The sequence below is a fragment of the Pogona vitticeps genome, chromosome 6 (genome assembly GCF_051106095.1).
Source record: "Pogona vitticeps strain Pit_001003342236 chromosome 6, PviZW2.1, whole genome shotgun sequence".
In the NCBI taxonomy this organism is placed as follows: domain Eukaryota; kingdom Metazoa; phylum Chordata; class Lepidosauria; order Squamata; family Agamidae; genus Pogona; species Pogona vitticeps.
The window spans coordinates 92,449,217-92,472,875 of record NC_135788.1 but is presented as its reverse complement, the minus strand read 5'-3'; the positions used below and the strand labels follow the sequence as shown (position 1 = coordinate 92,472,875).

The 23,659-nt window shown below is 41.8% G+C and overlaps 1 protein-coding gene across 3 annotated transcripts in view; it reads left to right on the top strand.

Annotated features, from left to right (window-relative positions):
* Positions 1–21,071, top strand: part of TNS4 (tensin 4) — a 33,566-nt gene extending 12,495 nt beyond the window's left edge. For all 3 annotated transcript variants that reach the window (XM_073004257.2, XM_020805881.3, XM_073004258.2), the window contains exons 3-13: positions 1,153–1,582; positions 1,699–2,096; positions 4,770–4,856; positions 8,833–8,940; positions 12,389–12,481; positions 13,291–13,368; positions 15,183–15,254; positions 16,422–16,590; positions 17,972–18,040; positions 19,230–19,256; positions 20,358–21,071. In XM_073004257.2, coding sequence (XP_072860358.2) covers positions 1,153–1,582; positions 1,699–2,096; positions 4,770–4,856; positions 8,833–8,940; positions 12,389–12,481; positions 13,291–13,368; positions 15,183–15,254; positions 16,422–16,590; positions 17,972–18,040; positions 19,230–19,256; positions 20,358–20,487 — 1,661 coding nt within the window. In that variant the 3' untranslated portion in view covers positions 20,488–21,071. The remainder of the gene's footprint in view (positions 1–1,152; positions 1,583–1,698; positions 2,097–4,769; positions 4,857–8,832; positions 8,941–12,388; positions 12,482–13,290; positions 13,369–15,182; positions 15,255–16,421; positions 16,591–17,971; positions 18,041–19,229; positions 19,257–20,357) is intronic.
* The last annotated feature ends 2,588 nt before the right edge of the window (positions 21,072–23,659 follow it).

The following is a 23,659-nucleotide window of genomic DNA, read 5'->3' as shown; positions in this document are numbered from 1 at the left end:
GTTGGGAACCACTGTGGAAGATTCCTTTTAAATAAATCTATATGCTTCTATATGTAGAATATGTAATACATGTAGGAAAAGGTCAGTGTGGAATCATTTCCTTGGTGGAATCAAAATGCCTCAGCGGCATGGCCTTACGCAAGCTCCTTTTACTTGCCTCTGATGTATTCCTTGGGCGTAGCAAGATGTTATTCATCTGAAGTCAGGTAGAGGCAGGAAGGGAAAAATACTGAAGCATGCATCCCCACCCTCTCATACAGGTGTCAACAAGTAATGGACTCAGTGACGTGATGATCACTGGGATATATCTGCATAACTTAATGCTTTGACAAGGCACTGTCTTCCTGATTCAGGAAGGAGGTCTTTTGAAGAGGTTAGGAAAAATAACCTTTTTAGATTACAACTCCCAGAATCTCCCAGCTGGCAGAACCTTGATGGCTAAAACAGGGCCTAGAGCAAAAGAGGGCAGTTTTGGCCCATTTGGGCGTCCATTTTGTTCCTCCAACACCTTCAGGGAGCAGCATCGTCTCACTGCCCAAATTAGGCAGCCAATGGCAGTACTGAAGTTTGGGAGTAAGCATGGGTTGAAACAAATGTTCACAATGCTTTCAGTTGTCCTTGTTTGCCATCAGCTGCTACTACCAATCCCTTCAAGGCATATTGAGGTATAGATCACAGCCAAAAGGTTTGCTTTAGGCAGATTTCTACCCTGGTGGCCACTGTAACTCAGCAGGGTAATTTGTCACAAAAATCTACAATACAGTTTTAAGTGCCCCTGGGATCACTCTTGTCCTAAAGCTAAGCCTTATTTGGCACCATTAGAGCTTCTTGTATATTTATTTATTTATTAATATAATTGCAATATCCTCATCCCAAGCCAGAAAGGCTGCAAAGATTTCAAAATAAGATTTTAAAATTACAGTCCCTGCCTACAAACTTTAGAAAAGGAAGCGGGAAGGAGGACAGGAAAGAAAGATTAAAGCAGGAGGTAGCCTTTCAGCAAGCCTTCTGGAATGCCCTTGCGTCCCATCTCATCCCTCTTTGTTCTGACTTGCTGGAAGGGCTGCCAGAGGTTGCTGTTAATGGAGTAACATTTAAGGAGGGAGTATTCTATTGCTTCTGACCTTTGTTTTGTGTTTATTATTTTATCAGAGATAAAGTACATTGAAATGTCACCAGCTAGAACAAAGCAGGAGGAGAGTTTTCAGAGATCCACAAGTCCTTCGAACACTCCACTTTCTGTGTCTCCCCGTAATCACCATTTGCCTCCTCGTGGAGGAATCCGTGGAGATCATGGCCACATGACTCTCATGGGTGGCCATGATGTTGGAGGCAGCCCTCGGCATCTCCCAGCCATAAAGAGGCAATCGCCAACTTGTATCCACATGTCAGAGAGCATCTCCATTCCACAAAGACATCAGAAGAACTCTGCCCACTATGGGTCACCTTCTAACCTGGCTTCTTCACCGGGCTCTGAGAATTTACTGAAGCTGTCGCAGAATGGGAGTAGGATGGAATGGCGTAGTGAAACATCTGTGCTTTCAACCAGTCCTGGATCAGACACCAGTTATATTCTTGGAAGGTAATGTTGACAAATATTTAGTACTAGATGAATTTCTTGATGCAGTATAAACATTTAGTAACATTGGTTGTATCAGGTATGCCTTAATTCTTTTGTATTGTCTTTCACCTTTGCAGCAGCACTCACTCACTATCCAACAACGATCCCGAGACTCCTCAAACCAGGTCAACAGGAAGTCCTCCTTCCGTTGGATCCTTCAGTGGCTCTTTCTCTGGCTCCTGTAACTCAAGTTCCTCCTCCTCTCCAAGAGGGAATAATTCCCTACCTCAGCAGTGCCAGAAGGGACAGAACGACAATTTCTCTCCTTCATCTGTTTTAAACTTACCTCCTATCCCTATTGTGCTTATCAATGGCTACCCGGAAGAGAGTGAGCTTTCTGCCATACCCTTCAGGGTTCACCCAGGTTCTTTCAAACACAAGATGCACCAACCCAGTTCTGGTACATTTGCAGGCGTCAATCGTTCCAACAAGACTTCTTCTGAGAGCTCCCTTTCATCTTCTTCATCTCTGGATAGTAAGTCATTCCACTCCCTTAATAAGAAAGTGCGTCACTGATTGTATCTCTCCTACATAGTTATCACAGTTTGATGCTACTTAAAAATAACTGTCAATGTTCCATCCTATGGAATCCTAAAGTTTGTAGGTCGGAGAGGTACCTAGAATTCTCTTCTAGAAAACCTTTGGACCCTCCTCTGAACAATAGTAGAGAATTCTAAATATCTCACCAGACTATAGATCCCAGGATTCCATGACAGCTGAAATATACATATATTTTTTGATTTGCTAGATCTTGATTTACATTTTATTAGAAATATAATGCACATTGGCAAATAGACTCATAAAATACGGTGGAGCATGAGGAATAAATGTTAAACTACTTCTGAATAAAAGCTCCCTGACATGCATCGGGGGATGGGGGGCATGTGTGGAGAACAATCTGGGATACAAATCCTTATTTGACCAATGACCAGGTGACAAGGAACATTTATTTATTTATTTATTTATTTATTTATTTATTTATTTATTTATTTATTTATTTATTTATTTATTTAGTTAGTTAGTTAGTTAGTTAGTTAGTTAGTTAGTTAGTTAGTTAGTTGTTTGTTTGTTTGTTTGTTTGTTTGTTTGTTTGTTTATTTATTTATTTATTTATTTATTTATTTATTTATTTATTTATTTATTTATTTATAGTATCCAGTATAAGTATTTATAAACAATCTAAATCCAAACATTTCAAACAATAATCAAAGAAATGATAGAAACAATGGACAAAGAGAGAAGATAATGTACACAAATATAGCCATTAATATACAAAATTTACATAGTCCATAATATAGCTTTGTTACACTGGGATATTGAAGGGCCATAAATAGGTTTGTTTCTAGCTTGTTTCACCCACTGAAAATTACATGTGCATGCTGAATTTGAGATGCAAATATATTTCACATAGTAAGTACAAAAACTCTAAATCTGTAAGCTGGCCAGAGGTGCCACAATTACGGGTGGCTTGATAAGGTTTACCTCTGAGAAATAAGAAGTAAACACTTCTAAATATAATGAAAAGTACGGTAACTGCTTCTGTAGGCTTGTGATTAGAACTCTAACAAATTACTTTTGAAAGTACTGTAACTTCATTTTTTTTAAAAAAGCTCATTGAAGCTCATATGAGCGAATGACTACCATCTGGTGGAAAGCCAGTATAGTACAGTGGATAGATTGGTGGACTAGAACTCTGGAGAGTAGGGCTGAAATCCCAACTCACCTATCAAAACTCATGGGAAGGGGCACTAGTAAACCCACTACTTAAATATATCACTTATCTCAGAAAACCTACCACAGTTGCCATAAGTTAGAACATATTTGATGGTGCGTGCGCACACACACACACACACACACACACACACACACACACACACACACCATCTTGTGGCAATGAATTCAATAGTTTTGTGTTTTTAATGAACTAGGTTATCTGAAATCCCCTTGAAATCGGTGGGATAATTTAGTCATGCTGTAGACTTTATTTGCATTGATATTAAACTAATTTAGAGAATTTATTTTTGAATAGACAAGTGTTAGGATTATGTTATTCGAAGTCACTGGCTGATATCCTGTTGGTATAAGTATGCCAGTGGAAGGCTAGTGACATCATCATTGGGAGGCAATTTTTCAAAAATTAAACATTTCTTACTTCTGTCCTCCCAACAGCTCCAACATAATCCTTTTCATCATCAGGAAGCTGTGGGAGCTGTGGGACAAGTGGAAGAAGTCTTCAATTACTGAAAATTGCCACCAGAAATAATGTTATCCCAATTCAAAACTCCTTCCTCCTTTCCTACAGCTCCCAAGACTTCCACACAATGAAAAGGATTAAATGAGAGCTGTAGGAGCCTCAAGACAAAAGTAGGAAATGGTCAATTTCTTAAAAAAAAACAATTACCCCTGCTAAGAATGTCAGCAACTTTCCACAGGCAAACTTACTATGGATGTGCCATTTATATCAACTCCCAGAATTCTCCAAGAGTTCCCCTGGCAGAATTTTTAGCATTCCAGCCGACAGACCCACACCTACTAACATGTGAGGGCCTACCACAGAGGCTGCATAGTTGTCTCAGGCCTTGCTTCCTGTTAAAAAAAAAAAGGAAGCTGCCAGTGTTTCTTGGGAGTGGTAGTCTCACTGCCTTTTAGGATTTACAGAGGGGCTTCACCTGAAGAACCACCGGAAAGGGCCATGGCACCTTTTTTGAACAGGAAGCAAGGTCTGAGACAACAATACAGCCTCCAAGATGGCCACGCTCCAGGTGTCTGTAGATGTGGGTCTCTGGGCTGGAACTCCAAGAATCCTGCCTAGGGAATTCTTATAGAATTTTGGGAACTGGAGTTAAAAAACAAACAAACCTCCAAAACAAAGGGCAGATCCCTAGTACTTATACTTACAGGATTTTAGCCACCGTCTTACACTTGATGATATGGGATTCTTATGTTGTGAAAACACATATTTCCCCCTCCTCATATTAACTCCTTCCTCCACATTTATCATGATTTTTTTCAGGTCCCCCTTTTTTCCTGCTTAAGAGTTAAAAGTCCTATCTCCAAAAGACGAAAAGAACCAGCCCTCTGATTGTACTTGTCTTGCTGTTGGCTAAGTAATACCCTCAGTTTTGTGATCTTCTATTTCTTCTTGCAGGCTATTCCAAAGACAACCAGAACACAATGAAGTTTGTGATGGACACCTCTAAATATTGGTTCAAACCTAGCATCACAAGAGACCAAGGTACCATAAGGCACAAGGCCAATGCGGGAGGCAAGGGAAGAGCACAAAATTTAATGTCAAAATCTAATAATTTCTGATATATTCAGTCCTAAGGACAAAGCATGTTTTATTCTGCTGTGACTGAACTGATGCGATTCTCAGAGTTAATGTGTTCTCCACCCTTGTATCTAGGAGGGTCACATAAAATGGGGGGAAGTGTTTTTGTACCCTTGGCTGTTGTACAGAAGAGCCAATTTAGGGAAATGCCAGTTGTCTTGCAAGATAAGCCTGCTGAAGTTCTCTTTTCCACAAAACTACTGAAAATAGAGGAGCACTGTCCTTATTTGTATATGGCCTCCTTAGTTACCTACGAGAGAAGAAATGTAAAGCTTTTGCTTTTGCCTCAGCAAATGCTGGCTTGTTGCTTGGTTTGTTAACAAGCCGAGGATATCAGACCAGTACAAAACTGTGTTGTTCAAGCTTAGAGCCAGCACTCAGAATGATGAGCCAGATGCCATAGCTGACAGATGTGGGGGAGGGCACTGCTCTACCCGTGATCTCAAGTTCACTTTTGAAGATGTTTCACTAGGAAGGGGAGGTGATGGCACTCAGCCTACCTCTGTGGGAAAAAGTGCTAGTTGAAGCTGCAGCTGACGATCTGGGCTGGCTTTTCCATGAGGCAAAGTGTCACAACTGCCTTTAGGAACAGAATGGAAAGGCAGCAGATTGCGCTTCAGAGGGCCTGACCACCCACTTGACCACTTAGGGCCTGCTCTCCCAGTTGCCTCAAGGGAGCATCTGGAACATCTGGCCACCCACTGGATTCCTCCCTCAGAACAAGAGCTTGAGCAGCTCTTTAGAGAGCTTCACCAGTTGAACAAAGGCTGCCCACACACTTTACTTGGAAGAAGGCTTCTTTCCCAGAACGAGGCATGACAGGATTGCTGTCCAAGTGGTCTCCACCACTATTTCTCCCATGAAGGGACGAGGAAGGGCCCTTCAGAGCAAGGCATCTGGACTTGGCAGGGGGAAAGGGGCAGGGTTGTTCATCTTCTCACCTTCAGCAGCAGGATCTCTGGCGCAGTCACGGTCTCCTAGCATCTTCATTTTTAAAAGGAGGTGGGAAGGGGGGAAGCATCTGGGCACTAACATATCAAATTTAGAATTATTGGGGGGGGAATGGAGAAGACAATTGGGAGAATACTCAACCTTTGCTCTTCCCACTGTATTTGCTTTGGATTTCTTCCCTCACTTTTCTCCATTTGACTGGAAGGGGGTATGTAGAGGGTTGCGGTGTGGTTTCCTGCCCCAAATCCAACTGATCCTTGAATATGGATGCAAGGATTCCCCCAAATGACATATCATACCTCAGAGTCACCTTGTTTAGCCAGATCCAGCCTAGGACAATTTGGATGTCTAGTCTCGTCCTAAGCTGCAGAGAAGCTGAGGCAGGCTTGGACTTTGTATGTAAATGCATGTGACCAAAGCTGACTTTTGCTTCTTTTAAAATAATGGCTCCCAAACTCTGGGTCCCAAACATTTTTGGATGGCAACTCACAGAAGCCCTGACTGAAGACTGCACTGCCTAGGGTTTCTAGGAGTCATATAGTCTGCGGACTTTTGGGGCTATAAGTTTGGGAACTACTGTGCTAAGGGACAGAAGCTTCTGGAAGAGTAGCAGAACTTAACCTCTCTTCTCACCCACTGTTTTTTCCTCTGCTCTTCACTTCAGGGTTCCAACTTTCAGGTACACAAAGTTCAAGAAATGCTTGGAACCCCATGAGGAAGTTGCAAGGAAGAAGTGGTTAAACAGGGAAAAAGTGAAGCCCTTGTACTATCCTACAAATCTCTCCTACGTATCACCTCCTCCCTTCACACTCGCGCTTCTCAAGAAAGAGCAGTTGTTAGACTTAGGACACATGCATGAAGAACCTGTAAAAAAAACAACAACACCTCACCCCAACCTTTCTGGGGAAGGGGCCTCCCTAATCATGAGTCTCCTTAACTTAATTCTCTCTAGCTGGCTCAGTGGTTTAGGTATCTGGCTGCAGAACCAGAGGTTGGGACTTGATTCCCTACTGTGCCTCTTGTAAGTAGAGCCATCCTGTCTGGCGTTGGACAAGCTGCACGGCCGCAGAATGTCCTCAGGAGAAGAAAATGATAAACCACTATGAATACTCTCCACCTAGAAAAATCCAGGAAAAGGTCGCCATAAATTGGAATTGACTTGACAGCATGCAATTATTAGTTGGTGGAAAAACTGATTTGCAGTTAGTAAAACAGTAGAATCTGCTTGCTGATCCAACAGAATGCAGTGCATTATATACATATTTCTCAGATTCTCACCAATTTATGCACTGCAAGTTCTCAAAACAGATTACAGAACTAGCCTTTGCCTTACTTATTTGTGAAGCGATTTTTCCCTTGAGAAAGTCTAGCATCCAAAACCCACTGGGAATTTAAAAGACTTTTAGATGCGCATGGAGAATTAGTTGGTACCGTCACAGGGGTCTTCTCTAATTTTTCACAGCTGCTGCAATCCCTTTTCTGGCTCTGGATTTTGTAACACACATTTTATGACTAGAGTGTTATTCTGCTGTTTCTTGAAAATAAATCTTGGACTCCCTTTTGTGGGTGTGCTGGACCACAAGTGTGCAAAGAACAACACAAGAGCTTGCAAATGAAAGAAGTCTGCCTCTCCGTATCCTAGAATCTGCTTTGAAAAAGAGAGCTAGTGCTAGCAAAGCCTTCATCCTAAGCCTTCATCAATCTACACTATTGGCTATCTGGGCTGGGGCTTTTGGGAACCAGAGTCCAAATGCTTAGCAGAGCAAAATTACCCTCCCTCCCATAAGTGCATATAATATTGCCTTTGCAGCCTGTGTATGTGACGGGGGTAGTGGTACTTTTCTCCCTCAGATCTGCAGTTCAAATAAATTATTTTTCCCAGAATTTGGGGGATTTAATCTAGGACAGCATACCATTAAGGTCCCCGGCGTTGGGCTAAGAAACTGAATAACAAATCAGGAAGTTCATGATTGACATGTCACTAACATGTACTTCTTTCGTGGCCTTTGGCAAGTCACTCACTCTCAGCCTCGGTTCCCCCACCTGCAATATGGAAGGTAATAATGCTGACATCTGGGGTTTGGAGAGTCGCATTGCCTTCCCTCCTGGAACACCTTGGGAGCTGTGTCCCTGTCTACTTATCTTGTCTGCTGCCACCAATATTTGGCAGGAGCCATTTAGTCTGTCACCATATTTCCCACTGAAATTCAATGTTGGCAGCAACAAGAGCTATGTGTCATGCCAGAGCATCCTCCTGTAGCACAAAGCCCCGTCAGGCTCCAGGGTAAAGTTGTATTTTCTGAAAGGAAGAAAGGGTGGAAGAAGGAGAAAGCTAGCACAGTTCAGTTTAGCAATAGACACTATAATTGTGAACCAGTTATGTGGAAGAAAGGAATAGAAAGGGCTGCAAACACAGGTGAGGAGCCTGTATGTTGACGACCATTGCCTTACAGGATTACTGTAAAAATTACAACTAGACAATGTACAACAAGCACTTTGAACACTTTAAAGTAGTTGTTGTGGGTTTTTCCGGTTCCTAGGAAGAACAACCATCAGAACACGGCCAGAGAGCCCGAAAAACCCACAACAACCATTAGATCCCAGCCGTGAAAGCCTTCGCGAATACTTTAAAGTAGCCTAAGAAATACTACACTTCCAGTCTTTATATCTTTTTTGCATGCTGTGCTGAAGTATAATTTAAACATAGTAAGCTCAGAGCCTGGAAGAGTTAGAAGTTTGAATGGTTTCCAGACACCCCAGCCAGTATGGAGCTGTTGTCAAAACTTTTCGAAACTTTGGGAAAGTGGGATTTTAAAAAAATGAGAAAAGAAATATTGTCATTATTAATTTTTGCCATCCTCTCATAAAATGCCACTCTTCTTTTAATCTTGTGACTCACACACGCACGGCCTATTGTGTTTTGAAACAGCCATACAGCTGCTAAGCAATGAACCTCCAGGATCTTTCATCATGCGGGACAGCACATCATACCGTGGTTCCTTTGGCCTGGCCATGAAGGTCTTCAGCAACAAAACAGGTGCAGAGAATTCCCATGGTGGACTCATACATAGTCAGCCATGCTGAAGATGTTCTTACACAAAGATTTCTCACAATCCGGGTCCTCATTGTGAGAAGCAGGGGTCACTTACTGTATTTTACAAAGACAATTTCCTTTCTGAAGCTTTCCAGTCTCAGCAGTGATCTCTATCTCTCTTTCTCTCTCCAGTCCATACACACAAAAGCACATACACACACATACCAAAATGGAAGAGACACATACCGTTTTGTGAAAGAAAAAAGTATATTTTTTAAAAAGAGTGCTCGAACAAATTCACTCCTCATGTGCTTCTTCCCAAGGCACTGTTCAAAGTATTTCACTCAGTGTGAGAAAGAAAATTGAAGGTTGAATGTTTCTGCTGAATCTCACCCATAAAGCCTAGCTGAAGGACTCAGCCTCAGGCCATCACATGGATGTGCTGGCTGCTGGATTCTGGGAACTATATGCTAAAAAAAAGTTATTGCCAATCTCTCTTTTGAGCTCACAGAAGCCTTTTAATCCTGGCAAACACTGCACACTGGCAGTTCTCTCATGGGGCTAATAAGGAAATTCCTGGAAAACACACACACACACACTAAAAGATATGTAATTTTAAAAGTGCCGGGTCTTCTTACACAAGCGTGTAAGCAATCACTCTTGTATTTTTTTTTAAAAAGTGTTGAAATGTTTTAGTCTTTTCAATAGGCTCTCAAGGCAATTTATATATATATAGAACTACAATAAAACTGCACAGAGACATTTGCATTGCCAAGCTGAGCCAGCCAAGCACATGTTAAACCAGGGTCAGCCCTCAGTGCAATAACTAAGGTGAGGCATCTGGGGCTTTAGCACAGAGATTGACAGCATGCAAAAAATGGCTGCTACAACCTTGCATGTTGGTTCCTCCCATTGGTATCTGCTGTGAACCCCCCCCTTCCAGGAATGCATACCATCTCCAGCCACTGCTCCCCGGGCAGAAATAAATGCAAAATGCAGGATCCATATGGCCATCACGCATGTAGACCAAAGTGTTCCTTCTAATTACTCGTTCCTCTCCCCTGAATCCTAATCTTACATGACCCAAACTAACCAATAGGCCAGCAGAGCTCTGCTATGCCGGGATGAATACTTACAGCTCTGCCACCCCTCCATTAGTCAGACGTTGCTGTTAGTCAGAAGGAATGGCTAAGAATACTATGCAACCTGTTTCATATCCTCTAAATTAGACTACTGTCTCCCAGGTGCACTCATTAATGCCTTCCTGTCATAGGTATTGACATTCGAGTCTACCGCCAGTCCAGCTACTGGATCCTGTCCAAGGAACAGAAGTAGAACACCATTTTGTCTCTGCATCAGGCAGCAAAATGTCTTGGGCTGCTGGCCCTGCATCATATAAATAACCACATTTTTGTTTGGTTTTCATTTTAGCATGATTTGCTGACACTTGCAGGCCAAAAGTCAAATCCAGCTGTGACAGCATCTGTATGCACATGTGCACCCTTCCCCACCTGCCTCTTTTCATGGGCAGATGAATAGTAATTAGCACTAGGTGGAGCTTTTTCTATAACAACCACAAATGGCACGTATACAGCAACACTATTACCACGAGAGATAGATTTCACTTTCCACAAGAATGCTGGAATGTGCAGCAAAATGTTTAGATTTGAAATTCATTTCCCAGTGTGAAATTCAAAATGGTATAATTTTTCTTGAAGCAGATCAGGAACTTAGTCAGAAAACACACACCTTTTTCTTGAGACACTTATACTGCTTTTCTTCAAACAAAATTCTTTCCCATATATGCTATTTCATGCATATTCAAAAGTTACAAATTTCCTGAATTGAAATACAGGACAGTGGTGCCTCGCTAGACAGTCACCCCACATGACAATTTTTTCACTAGACATTGGCTTTTTGCGATCACTATAGTGATTCGCAAAACAGTGATTCCTATGGGGGAATTTCACTGGACAATGTTTGGTCCCTGCTTCGCAAACCAATTTTCGCTAGACGACGATTCTGACAGCAACCTCCGCGCTCGCAAACAGGTGTTTTTGGGACCTAAGCTTCGCAAGACAGCGATTTAAACAGCTGATCGGCGATTCGCAAAGCGGCTTTCCTATGGCCGATCTTCGCTAGACAACGACAATTCTTCCCCATTGGAATGCATTAAACAGGTTTCAATGCATTCCAATGGGGAAATGCTTTTCGCTAGACAATGATTTCGCTAAACAGCGATTTCAGTGGAACGGATTATCATCGTCTAGCGAGGCACCACTGTATTGGGAAGTTACAAGTGGTGACAGGGATTCTCAGCAAAAAATTAGCCTGATCCAATAGTTTTGTATTTTAACATCAATACCTAGTGTGATGTAGTGGGTAGAGTGAATTAGGACTCAAGAGATTTGCTTTCGAATCTCCATTCATCCATGGACACTCACTGGTGGGGGCTGGAACTGGTAAAACCATTCCTTAAGTATCTTGTTTTTCCAGAAAGCCATAACAGCAACCATGATGATGATGATGATGATGATGATGATGATGATGATGATGATGATGATGATGATGATGATGATAATAATAATAATAATAATAATAATAATAATAATAATAATAATAATAATAATAATAATAATAATAATAATAATAATAATAGTGAGCTGTCAATTCAATTCTGATGCTGTCAGTTCTTACTTAACAGCATATCACAAACTCATATTTGTAGCGCAGACATGCCAAGTAGCATCAAGAAGCATTTCTTTTAAAGTTCAGAAATTTAGGAATATAACACATTTTAACTTTTTATTTTGACAACATTTTAGCCCTCTTCCTCTTCAAATGATATTTAGTAGTAATCAAAGCTACATTCAGAAACTGGCTCTTAACATGTGTATGTGCATATGTATGGGCATGTACAGGCACACCAGATCTTAGAAATGTTATTTTTTAATTGCAGTTCTACCAATGGCCATACCAGCTGTGAGATTCAGGAAACAGTAATCGAAAAATGTAACTTATTCGAACCCTGACTTACCGTATTTTTCCATGTATAAGACTATACTTTGTCTAAAATCTTTAGACTAAAAATTGAGGGTTGTCTTATACATAGAAGCTGAGGAGAGAACAAAAAACAAATGGAGGGAAAAGCAGGGATCAAAGCGATTCTGCAGTGCTTTTATCCCTTTCCCCCTACACTTGCTAAGCCCCACTTAGATTTCTTAATTTTGGATTAGAAAAGTGGGGGGTATCTTATACATGGGGGCGTTTACTTACACATGGGGGGGAGATTAAATAAAGAGATTGTGATGAGAAATTTTAAGAATAAAAGGATGCAAAGAAATACAATTTTAAAATCCACTTCAAATGTCAGTTTTGCTTTCTTATTGTCCCCCCCCCCCTAAATTTGCATTTCAAATCCATTTCAACTCTTAATTGTTTTGGTTCATAGGAGAGAATGGTGGTGACCACATCAAGCATTTCCTCATTGAATCCTCTGCCAAGGGAGTGCATCTTAAGGGGGCTGGAGAAGAACCATATTTTGGTAAGATACTCGCCTAGTTTGTTCAAAGCTAGGATTCTAAAGCTGCAAGGTTAATTATAAGCACACACAGATGATAAGGTACACACACACACACATAGTTCTGATGTTGTCTTTAGGTTTGTCCTTAGGAAGAGCACTGCCAGGTTTAGAGGTCCTTCTAGCCAGCCAGATCCTTCTTAGAGGAAGAGCCATAGCTGAGTCACTGGGATCATGCTTGGTGCACAGAAGATCCCTGGTTCAATTAGATAATCATCAGATTCTACCGTTTTCTTACATTTGCTGGCAGCACAACAGCCGCACTCCCAAGGGGGAGAGGCATGCCAAAAGGGACCACTTGACATATATAGTATTACGACTATTACTACTGCCATACCACAATTTACACAGTTAAACTTACACTGATGGAAACCCACAACAGGATTTTTAGCCATTATTAATTGTAAAAATTGTTACAATGGCTTTCTGTTAACTGAAAGCAGTGGATTCAACTTTTGCTAAAATGGTGGTGTTTAAACCAATAGCATCTAGGAAAAATTAAATGGTGGAAGAAGCTGGGAATTAGAGTAACGGAGAGACATGGGTGTCAGCAAGGGAAGTAGATATTTTCCTCCCTCAGGCAGCAGAATTCCTTGTACCTCTCAGAGTCCACAAATACTTTGCAAATACCGATGAAGCAAAACTTCTTACTCATGAAAGGCGGATGTTTCAGATTACTCTACTAATAATAACTTTGATTGTTGATAGCATTCAGTACAGTTCTTATCAGTAGCAGAGATGTGAGAGACTTCCTTTCTCTCCCTTTTTCATAGGAAGCCTTTCAGCGTTTGTGTATCAGCATACTATCATGGCTTTGGCACTGCCCTGTAAATTAGTCATCCCTAGCCAAGGTAAGTTTGGGAACTCGAGCAGGGAATTCTCTCAGTGTTGGAAGCAATGGTACAATCTGTAGTCCACACATATTGGTGACAGACATGCTTTCAACAGTACAGCTGCAATCATGACCACACCTCCTAGGGATTAAGCCACAAACAACACACTGCAATTTAAGTAAACATGAATAGGATTGTGCTGTTAGTCGGAGTTGTATGTTGTGCTGGAGTTCTAAGAGAGCTTTCTGGGACCTCCAGGGAAAGATCTGAAACTTGAGAGTCAACCAGAGCTTAGAAAAGACCATTTTATGGATTATAACTTACAAAATCCCCTCAGGCAGCAGAGCTACTGGACATGCTGGTTGAAGGATATTCTAGAAGCATTTCAAAGCTCTCAGAGAAGGGGGAAGGAGGATGTTTTGGGGTTAGCAGACTCTTGGGGAGTGCATGTGAAAAAGGTGAAGCTTGGCAGAAATGGGAGAGATGTGTCACTGAAGCCTGCCTTGGAACCTAGGCATGTTCATACATTAACAGGCAGGATCACATAACCTGGTCTCAATCTATCCAGCACTTTCAGGGTTAAAACCATTAAGCTTGCCAAGTCTCAGGGTACCAGCTGACACCTCACAGGTTTGCTGTGATTCTCCTGGCTCTGGGGGCTGGGAGATGGATTTCAGGGCAAGCAGCAATAAAGAAGAAGAATGTTAGACTTGTAAAGCCTGGGCACCCAGCATCACCCAATCTCAGCTCCTGCTCTGTGGAAAGACCTCTGCCTGTGTGTTGTCTTTGCTTCTCTCCAAACCTTTGTCTATACTAACCCTGTGACATCACAAAGGCCCACCCATGCTTTGGCCTCAGGTTTTGTCCCTGAAGTCTCTGCAAATGGGGTTCTATTGACCTGACAAGCTCCAGTGCCAGCACTTACAATCTGTCATTCTTGTAAGCCCAGAAATGGGTTAACTGGTGCAACTCAGAGCTCAGAACATTATTTGAAAATGGAACCCACTGTGTTACATTCAGGTTAAAATCATTATTTTGTTATTCTGTCTGCAACAGTGATTTATTGCATTGTGTTGGCTCTAGCAGGGGGTTAAAAAATACAAAGAAATAACTTCCAGGGCCCTCTAATGTCCAGTCGTGATGCTGAACCTTGAAAATATTTACCAAAAGACTAAGTCAAAAGAAACAATACTTTCTTTGCGACTCATAATTTACATAACATAAAACCTGAAAAATTCATGTCAAAATGTCTCAAAAATTGCCTTTAAATGTAACTTCTGAAATTAGCTAGTTTTACTCATTCCACTGAAGTAACTTAGTGAACATGCTCTGCATTGCTTTTCAAATGTAACTTACACTGCCATTATACAACAAGCCAAAGTAATAGGTAACTGTTACTTGTAACAAGTTACTTCCATATTCGGATACAACTGATAGATTAATTATTGTAATATGATCAAGACACTTAGCTCTTAAAAAAAAAACCCAGAACCATTAGACATGAACATTCACAAGACTAACAACTGAATAAGCACTTGAATCTCCAGTAAATATGTTTGCAAATTGCTTGCTGATGGCAGTGATGTGGATTTAGATCATGCTGCAGGAGAATAATGAAGCAATTCCATTTTTAAATTGGCTCTCTATCTACCTCTCTCTTTGGCTATTTATCGGTATGTATGTACATAGGTCAAGATGATGAGGGCCCTTCCAGGGAATGCTTTAGAGGCAGATTAATTGCAGGGCTGCAGATTAACACATGTTGCAGTGTGGGTTGCAACTGTCTTCAGACAGAGTTTCCAGAGTTTGATTCCTGTTCACTCCCTCTGTAGATTTCATTGGAGGAGGAGAAACTCCTACCACAAGCTCAGAAACCACTCTCCCTCTTTCACCAAAAGCCGCTGGTGAGTAAAACAGGGGGAAAAAATACATATTTATGAACTTAATAGTAATTGTCAGACATACTAAAATATGTTATAAACCTGCATCTACCCTGTTTCCCTGAAAACAAGACCTAAACTGAAAATAAACCCTAGCATGATTTTTCAGTATGCTCGTAATATAAGCCCTATCCCTAAAATAAGCCTCAGTTAAGTGAAACTCCGCCCTCCACCATTGTGCAGCAACCAGATGACATAACTGTATTTGGATAAATGCAGACTGTTGTGCATGAAAAAAAAATGAAACATCCCCTTAAAATAAGCCCTAATGCCTTTTTAGAGCAAAAATTAATATAAGACCCTGTCTTATTTTTTGGGAAACAAGATATAGTTTAGCTCTCATGTGTTCCATTAAAATATGTTGTTGTGAAGATACGGCACTTGCTGTCAATCAAATCAAAGTGTTCTCTACTTGGGTAAAATGTAGAATTTTAGCCTTCCTGCCAATTTGCTACAGTGATTTCAGTGTCTGAATAATTTTCACAGATATGGGAAGGTGTGAAATGGGTATTTGTGCTGAAAACCTCAAGTGACTCAAACATAGTCCTTCAGCCTGCACACCACTGCCCACGTCTGGCCAGAGAAGCAAACTACAGGGAAATGACACAAGTTTCATTTAGTGCAAAGTGAGGTTTGTGAGGCCACATGAAACTGCTGGTTCATGGAGACTCCCTGCTAGTCTGACTGAACATAGGTTACAGCTCCTTTCAAAGCAAGGATAAGCAAGCAAGGGTGAGAGACATCTAATTGTCACTGTATTAAAACCGAAAGCAACCTTTAGGAAAGAAATGGGCGTATGGTGCAACTTGTGCCCCCTCAAGTCCTTTGGGGGCACAACCTGCATTCTGAAGAAAGGAAAACTATGGGTTTTATTTTTTTAAATTCATGGTTTCAGAGGTTTACATGGGTCTGTAGAGACTCAGGGGGTTGCAATTTTCCACCCATGTTTTAGCATCCATGCCAAATATCCTCAGCCCTTGGAGACCCATCAACATATTTGGAACTTTGAAAAAATGTTCCTGCTGCCACCTTGAACTGGCAGCTATGTAGGGTGTTTTCCACTCCAACAGCAAAGGTTCACAAGCCCACTGATCGACCTTTTCTTTTCTTTTTGCTCTTCTGACATTCCAGTGTGCAACCTCTTGTACCTGCACTCCATGGCCATGGAGACTCTCACCGGCAAAGCAGCAGTTCTGAAAGCGGTGTCGTCCACTTTTGAACAGGAGGTCCTCCCGACGCCGACCATTGTCCACTTCAAAGTTACTGAGCAAGGAATAACTTTGACAGACATCCAAAGAAAGTAAGAGAGCTGACCTTGGGGCACCTTTTCTTCACATCATCGTTCTAATTAAAATGCTGGAAGTGGGAAATACAGCATTTCTCTCGAAATTTCACAGGCAAAAAAAGAAAGAAAAGGGAAAAAAATCTGGTGTATTTTTAAGATCTTTCTACTCTCCCAAGGAACTCCAGCCAGAGGGTCCAGAAAAGTCACTATGTTGGCTGGGGGATTCTGGGAATTGTAGTCTAAAAAGTAAATTTCTCAAGATCTTTATGCTCTATTCTTTTACTTTGGAATGTTGTTGTTTAGTTGTGCGATTCTTCGTCACCCCATGGACCAGAGCACGCCAGGCCCTCCGGTCTTCCACTGTCTCCCAGAGTTGGGTCGAATTCATGTTGGTAGCTTTAATGACACTGTCCAACCATCTTGTCCTCTGTCGTCCCCTTCTCCTCTTGCCTTCACACTTTCCCAACATCAGGGTCTTTTCCAGGGAGTCTTCTCTTCTCATGAGATGGCCAAAGTAGTTGAGCCTCAGGAGTCTCCTCCAGCACCACAATTCAAAAGCATCATGTCTTCAGCAGTCAGCCTTCTTTATGGTCCAGCTCTCACTTCCATACATTGCTACTGGAAAAACCATAGCTTTGACTATGCGGACCTTTGTTGGCAAGGTGATGTCTCTGCTTTTTAAGATGCTGTCTAGGTTTATCATCGTTTTCCTCCCAAGAAGCAGGCGTCTTTTAATTTTGTGACTGCTGTAACCATCTGCAGTGATCATGGAGCCCAAGAAAGTAAAATCTGTCACTGCCTCCATATCTTCCCCTTCTTTTTGCCAGAAGGTGATGGGACCAGTGACCATGATCTTGTTTTTGTTGTTTTTTGATGTTGAGCTTCAGACCATTTTTGCGCTCTCCTCTTTCACCCTCATTAAGAGGTTCTTTAAGTCCTCTTCAGTTTCTGCCATCAGAGTGGTATCATCTGCATATCTGAGGCTGTTGATATTTCTTCCGGCAATCTTAATTCCGGTTTGGGATTCCTCCAGTCCTGCCTTTCACATGATGTATTCTGCATATAAGTTAAATAAGCAGGGAGACAATATACAGCCTTGTTGTACTCCTTTCCCAATTAGGAACCAAAATTTGGGAATGCTCTGCAGTAGCCATGCTTATTAAAGGAGGCTAGAAAAGCCACTCCTAATCATCTCACATTGTCTCTGGTTGTATATATTGTGAAGTAGCTGCAACTCAAATGATTTAAGTTTGCAATGCCATAAACACATGCTTGAGAGCAAGCACGTGTAGGGTACTTTTAAGTAAAAGGCAGTTGTGGAAATGACGGTAGAAGCACTGATAATGCACATGTGAGCACACTATCACCAACAATTCTAATATCTCGCTTTTTTCAGGGTTTTCTTCAGACGACATTACCCACTGACTACCATTAGCTTTTGTGACATGGATCCTGAAAATCGAAAGTAAGAGTTAAAGCTACCTTTTAGTGCAGACCTCACAGCAAGTACTGTATTCTTATATTTGTAAGAATTGTCATATTCAGAAATTACTCTCTCTCTCCCCAGTTTATTATTTATACAATTTAGATCCAAATATATTTTATAATAGAAATGATCTCTCACTCTTTTAAAAAAAAAAGACCTAAAAGAAAATTGTCTGTTGAATTGCTGTTTCCAAATAAGTAAGAATCATAGCTGTCTCCACCACTGGGCAGAGTGACACAATTACTCTAAATAGAACATGCTGGTGGGGAGGTAGGTCAGTGGCAATGTGGGGAAGCTGTAGTACAGAAAGTAACTTTTCCAAACTGTTCTACATGGAATAGGATTGATTCCACACTGCTAATGCAATGCTCACCTGAAAGACAGACTTGAAACAGTGGAACCACATGGCACTTAGTGATACAACCATATTCTCCACAGCAATCCAACAATGCCTGCCTCATAACACAAACAAAAGTGGAGAGGACTCTTCAGGCTATAAACTGCAGTCTTAAAGTAGTTACATGCAAGGCAAAATAATCCCTAGAATGTAAAGTGGGATAGTTTCAGGATGTCTGTATGGGTGGTCATAGGCTAGGTTGTTTGGGAAGTTCTGGCACTTCTAGTACAAAAACTGATCCCTGGCACATACCCCTCGTCCAGCTCTGAAATAATACCATCTGTATTTGAGATATTTATTCAGGCTCCTGTTGCAGAACATTTATAGAGAAGATTCCATAATGTTGTTGGTCCGCATTTCTTACTACTCATGTTAAGATATTGTTGGAGGGCAACAATGCTTTGGAATACAGACAGCATCTTCAGTTCTTAGAGTGGGGAAACATTAGTATCTACAAAGAAATTCGTGTTTTAATTCCTAGAGTGAGCTGCAAGGTTGGGAGAAAAGTTGTAAAATGTAAAGTGCAGTGTATGCTACTGGTTCAAACCAGAAGAAATCAGTGTGGTCCAGAATTAGGGATGCTTACTTGGCAAGTGAAATTTGCAAGGAAATTATTAAAATGCAAGTTTTGCTCTAAGTGGCTTGGTCTAAATGTTTCTGTTTTAGACCAATAATCTGTGATTATAATGTGCCATTTTGATCCAAGGTAATTCAATTGTTTGGTTTTGTATAAATTCTAATTTCTCCTCTTCCTTTCCTTTTGTTTTTCAGGTGGCAAAAATTTTCAAAAACTTCAAGGTAAGTGAGATGGATGGAATAATGGATGCAGTCTTCCTGGGATATACATACTGTATATAGGAACTAAATCATATGATGTAGGGTGACAAATATTGGTGTGTTTGTCTTAATTAACCAACAAACAGAATAATAGCTTACTGACATAGAATACATAAATATGAGACTAGCATCCTGCTTGGGCACACCAATCTTGTCTGATTTTTGAAAGCTAAGCATTGTTCACTCTGATCAATACAAAGAGGAATATGGATCTCAAGTGCAGTACGGAAGTCTGGTAGAACTAGGCAAGAATCCAGGAACAGAATTAACAACACTTGATAAGCTATACAGACTAGTGTTTGACCCAGTACAAAGCAGTGTTCTATGTTTCCAACAGCTTTGATAGTAACCCAATATCCATATCTTAAGATTGTTTTCATGAATTTTAATGGAATTTCTGTACACACACTTGTGCTTTAGGGCCTTGTTATACAAAACACAGATTCTGTATCCAAAAGCAGTGCACCCTTAAAAGGGAAAAATCATCTGTTTCTTCTAACATGAATTTACCTCAATTCTCATTTGCCAAATCAACCTGGTTCTGTTTTATGACTGCTCAACTGGAAGACAGCACAGCTATCTGTTTGCCTGTCTGATGCCTCAAGTTTGTAGCACTTAAAAGGTCTATATTGCTCAGAGGGATAACACTGGCAGAAGAGGAAATACACTTTTGCCTTAATATGTGATTTGACTCCTAATACTTTAGCTTCCATCTCAGCATTTACTGTGCATGCTATTAATTAATTTTGGATTTGAAACTTGATCTGTACTTCTGTACCCTCCTATTCTAAAACAAATGAAATAACAAATTAATGAAAGAGGGAAAGAAGAAATGGGGCACATAACACGGTCAACCTGACCATTGCCCAGCTTTCTAGAGCTCCTCGACCTTCCTTGACTACCACCAGCAAGATATATCAGGCAACACAAGCATATGGACAAATCCTTAAAACCTCAGAGTAACACACACTACCTTGTCTACATGCAAGCCACATTTCTTCATGTACTGAGAATGTAAACCTATATCTTCAAAGTATGTTTCCTGTCTGTCTCTCACCACAGGATCTTTGGTCTTGTTGCCAAAAGCCCATCAGATGCTGAAAATGTTTGCCACCTATTTGCAGAATATGATGCAGTGCATCCGGCTTCCCACGTTGTTGATTTCATCAAGAAACTTCTGCCTGCTACCTAACGTTACCCTCATGCCAGTTTTTTTTTTTATTTCCAAGCAGCCCCCACCACTACCCTCAGCATCGCAACACCAAGTGCACTTCCACTCCCCCTTTATCCTTGAAACTGTTTGGGTTGCATCATGAAAATTCTTAAGGCGCCAGACTAATATAAATTGTTTGGGTCAAGAGCTGGAACAGAAAAGTAACCCACTTGTGGGAAAACTCCTACTGGAAATGGCAGGTTATCTTACCAATCTTTATAGGATTGGTTTCGTCAAGGACCTGGTGAATGTTTCAGGTTCTGCTCTGTCTACAAAAAAGGCCAGTGATGTAACTTCTGATTCTCCTTTTCATCATGAAGATTCTTTTGGATGATTTGTCAAAATGTACCTCTTCCTAACGCCTAACATAGTCTTGTTGCATGAAAGGTTACACACATTGCCATCTTTAAGATAAGTCTGCCAGCCGCAAATGCTACTGATTATTATACCAAAAGTATTTATATAATATCTGTACCAAAGATTTTTTTATGTATTATATCCTTTTTCCTCTGCTCGTCACTTGTTATATTTGTAACACAATAAAGTCTAATTTTGCAAACTAATTTAACCATCTCATCTACAATGAAATGCAAGTCTTTTGCCAAGAAACAAATCCACTGCAGGCATTTATTGACTAATGTCCATGACATAACTGATAAGGAAAGCCGCAACTCTCCATCCGTAATCCCTAGCTTTTCTAAACAGTTTACTATTTTTTTTATTACTTAGAGTTCAAGGGAGCATTACAGGACCTCTCCTGTCCCCTTTTTATCCTCACAGTAGCTCTGTGTTGTAGGTCAAGCTAAGAGTGCCTGACCCAAGTCGCAAAAAAAACACTTAATTTTTTAATTTAATTTTTATCGCATTTATACCTTGCCTTTCCAGTAAAAGAAAGTGCTCAAGGCAGCTTACAAAACTATTAAAAGAAATAAAAACAGATAAAACAGATATACTGTACCTAACAACTTTAACTACAGGCCTACACAGGCTGTCACATGGGCTAAAGAGAGATGGGCGCGAAGCAAACTACGAACCAGAAAAACAGACAAATTGGGCTGGTTCAACATTCCAGTCTTTAGCAAAAACAAATGGCCGGCCACCCCCCGTCCCCACCGGCCCCAATGCCTCCCTACCTGGTGCAGCAGCATCTACCCCGCCTCCTGCAGACCCGCTGATCCGTGGCACCACAACAGTGGCACAACAGGAGCAGGTAGCCCCTCCCAGGTACCCACTGAAAACCAAACCATGTACTGGTTCCATTTCCCAGCTGGTTTGTGGCTAACCACGAATGGTCAAGAACCACCATTTTTCCATTCCGTGCCCATCTCTCAGGTTAAGCAAATTCTTTGATTTCCAGCCTCCCAAAAACTATTCTCATCTGCCTAAAGAGAGGGCTGCTCGTGAATAGGGTGAGGAAGACTCCACCTGGAACTTTGGGGTTAAAATAAATAATCCCAGGTGAAAACATCCAATTTTGAGAACTTAAGTCTCCCACCCTAGCTATTTATCCTATGAACGGCGCTGCAAAGATTGAAAGAAGGGCAAGCATCAAAAGAACAACCACATTTTGGCTCAGGTGGTTGTTCAGGAAGTGGGGCGAGGTACGTGGGCCGTCATCATCTAGTCGTTTAGTCGTGTCCGACTCTTCGTGACCCCATGGACCAGAGCACACCAGGCCCTCCTGTCTTCTACTGCCTCCCGGAGTTGTGTCAGGTTCATGTTGGTTGCTTCGCAGACACTGTCCAGCCATCTCATCCTCTGCCGTCCCCTTCTCCTCTTGCCTTCATACTTTCCCAACATCAGGGTCTTTTCCAAGGAGTCTTCTCTTCTCATGAGATGGCCAAAGTATTGGAGCCTCAGCTTCAGGATCTGTCCTTCCAGTGAGCACTCAGGGTTGATTTCCTTCAGAATTGATAGGTTTGTTCTCCTTGCAGTCCAGGGGACTCTCAAGAGCCTCCTCCAGCACCACAATTCAAAGGCATCAATTTTTCAGAGGTCAGCTTTCTTTATGCCCCCCCCCCCCGCATCCTTACTCTGCCATCTGCCCCACGTCTGGCCCAGTTTGACCCCCCCCCACCGTTTTTCGGTATCAGCCCAGCAGTGGTTTACATATCCTTGGGAGACGCGTGACAGAGCCCTTCTCTTGTGCTCCCGGCCTCTCTGCTGGCGAACACTCCTGTGGAAGCCCTCGGTTGGCAAACGCGCTCGCTCGCTCGGTTGGTGTTTTGCTCTTGGCCTGCCCGCAGCAGCCGGCAGAAGCGGCGCGGCCTCCTGCTGAGAAGGAGCCGTGTATCTATGAGTTCTGAGCCGCAGGGGGTGCCCGTGAGCCCCTTTCAAGCCGGGCCCACTTTCTCCGGCCAGCCCATAAGTGCAGGAAGGGCTCTGTTGCTGGTTAGCAGGGCCCTGTTTTGATTAAAGCAAGAACGTAATCACCCTTGTTAATGTTCAGCTTGCTTTTTATTTCCCTCTGTCCCTTTCTGGTTTTCATTTCTTTCTTTCTTTCTTTCCTGGCAGCCTCAACCTGCCGCGTCTCCGGGGGAATCTGGGAAAGCATCTTACACAATCCGTGAAGAAGGCCCTTGCTTTTGTCATTTGCTCATATTTTTGAGATTGCATCCCATAAAGACGCATTTCGAATCACAAAGGGGGCTGCGAAGAGGCAAAACGCGCTGCCTTCCCAGCTGTCAGTGGAACCGGCTGCTTTCTAGACTGGCTGGTGTGGGGTTGTTGTTGTTTTTTGCTTCTCCTTTTTGTTTTGGTCTTTTTATTGCTTGGGTTTGGGTTTCTTTTTCTTCTAATGGCCTCTGTGGCGCTATTTCAGCTTTCCAGGGGAGGGGGCGGTTTGGCACTTGTTTTCGGCTTTGTGCAAATGATGAAAGGTGCCTGGAGAATCCCAGTCCAGTCTTACTTCTGTGTAGTAACAATTGGTTATATATTCAGAACTGTAAAACAGAACCCAATGGCGGGGTGGGGTGGGGCAATATCTATCTCAGACTATGCCCCGTAGTTTTTAACTAGTATTTATGTTGCTTCCCCCAAAATATTCCAAGTGCTTCACACATATAGTTTAGCAATGTTTACAACAGGCAAACAGGCACTTTAATTGCATCATTACAGATCGCTGACAGCAGGTGGGATGTTACTGAGGCTG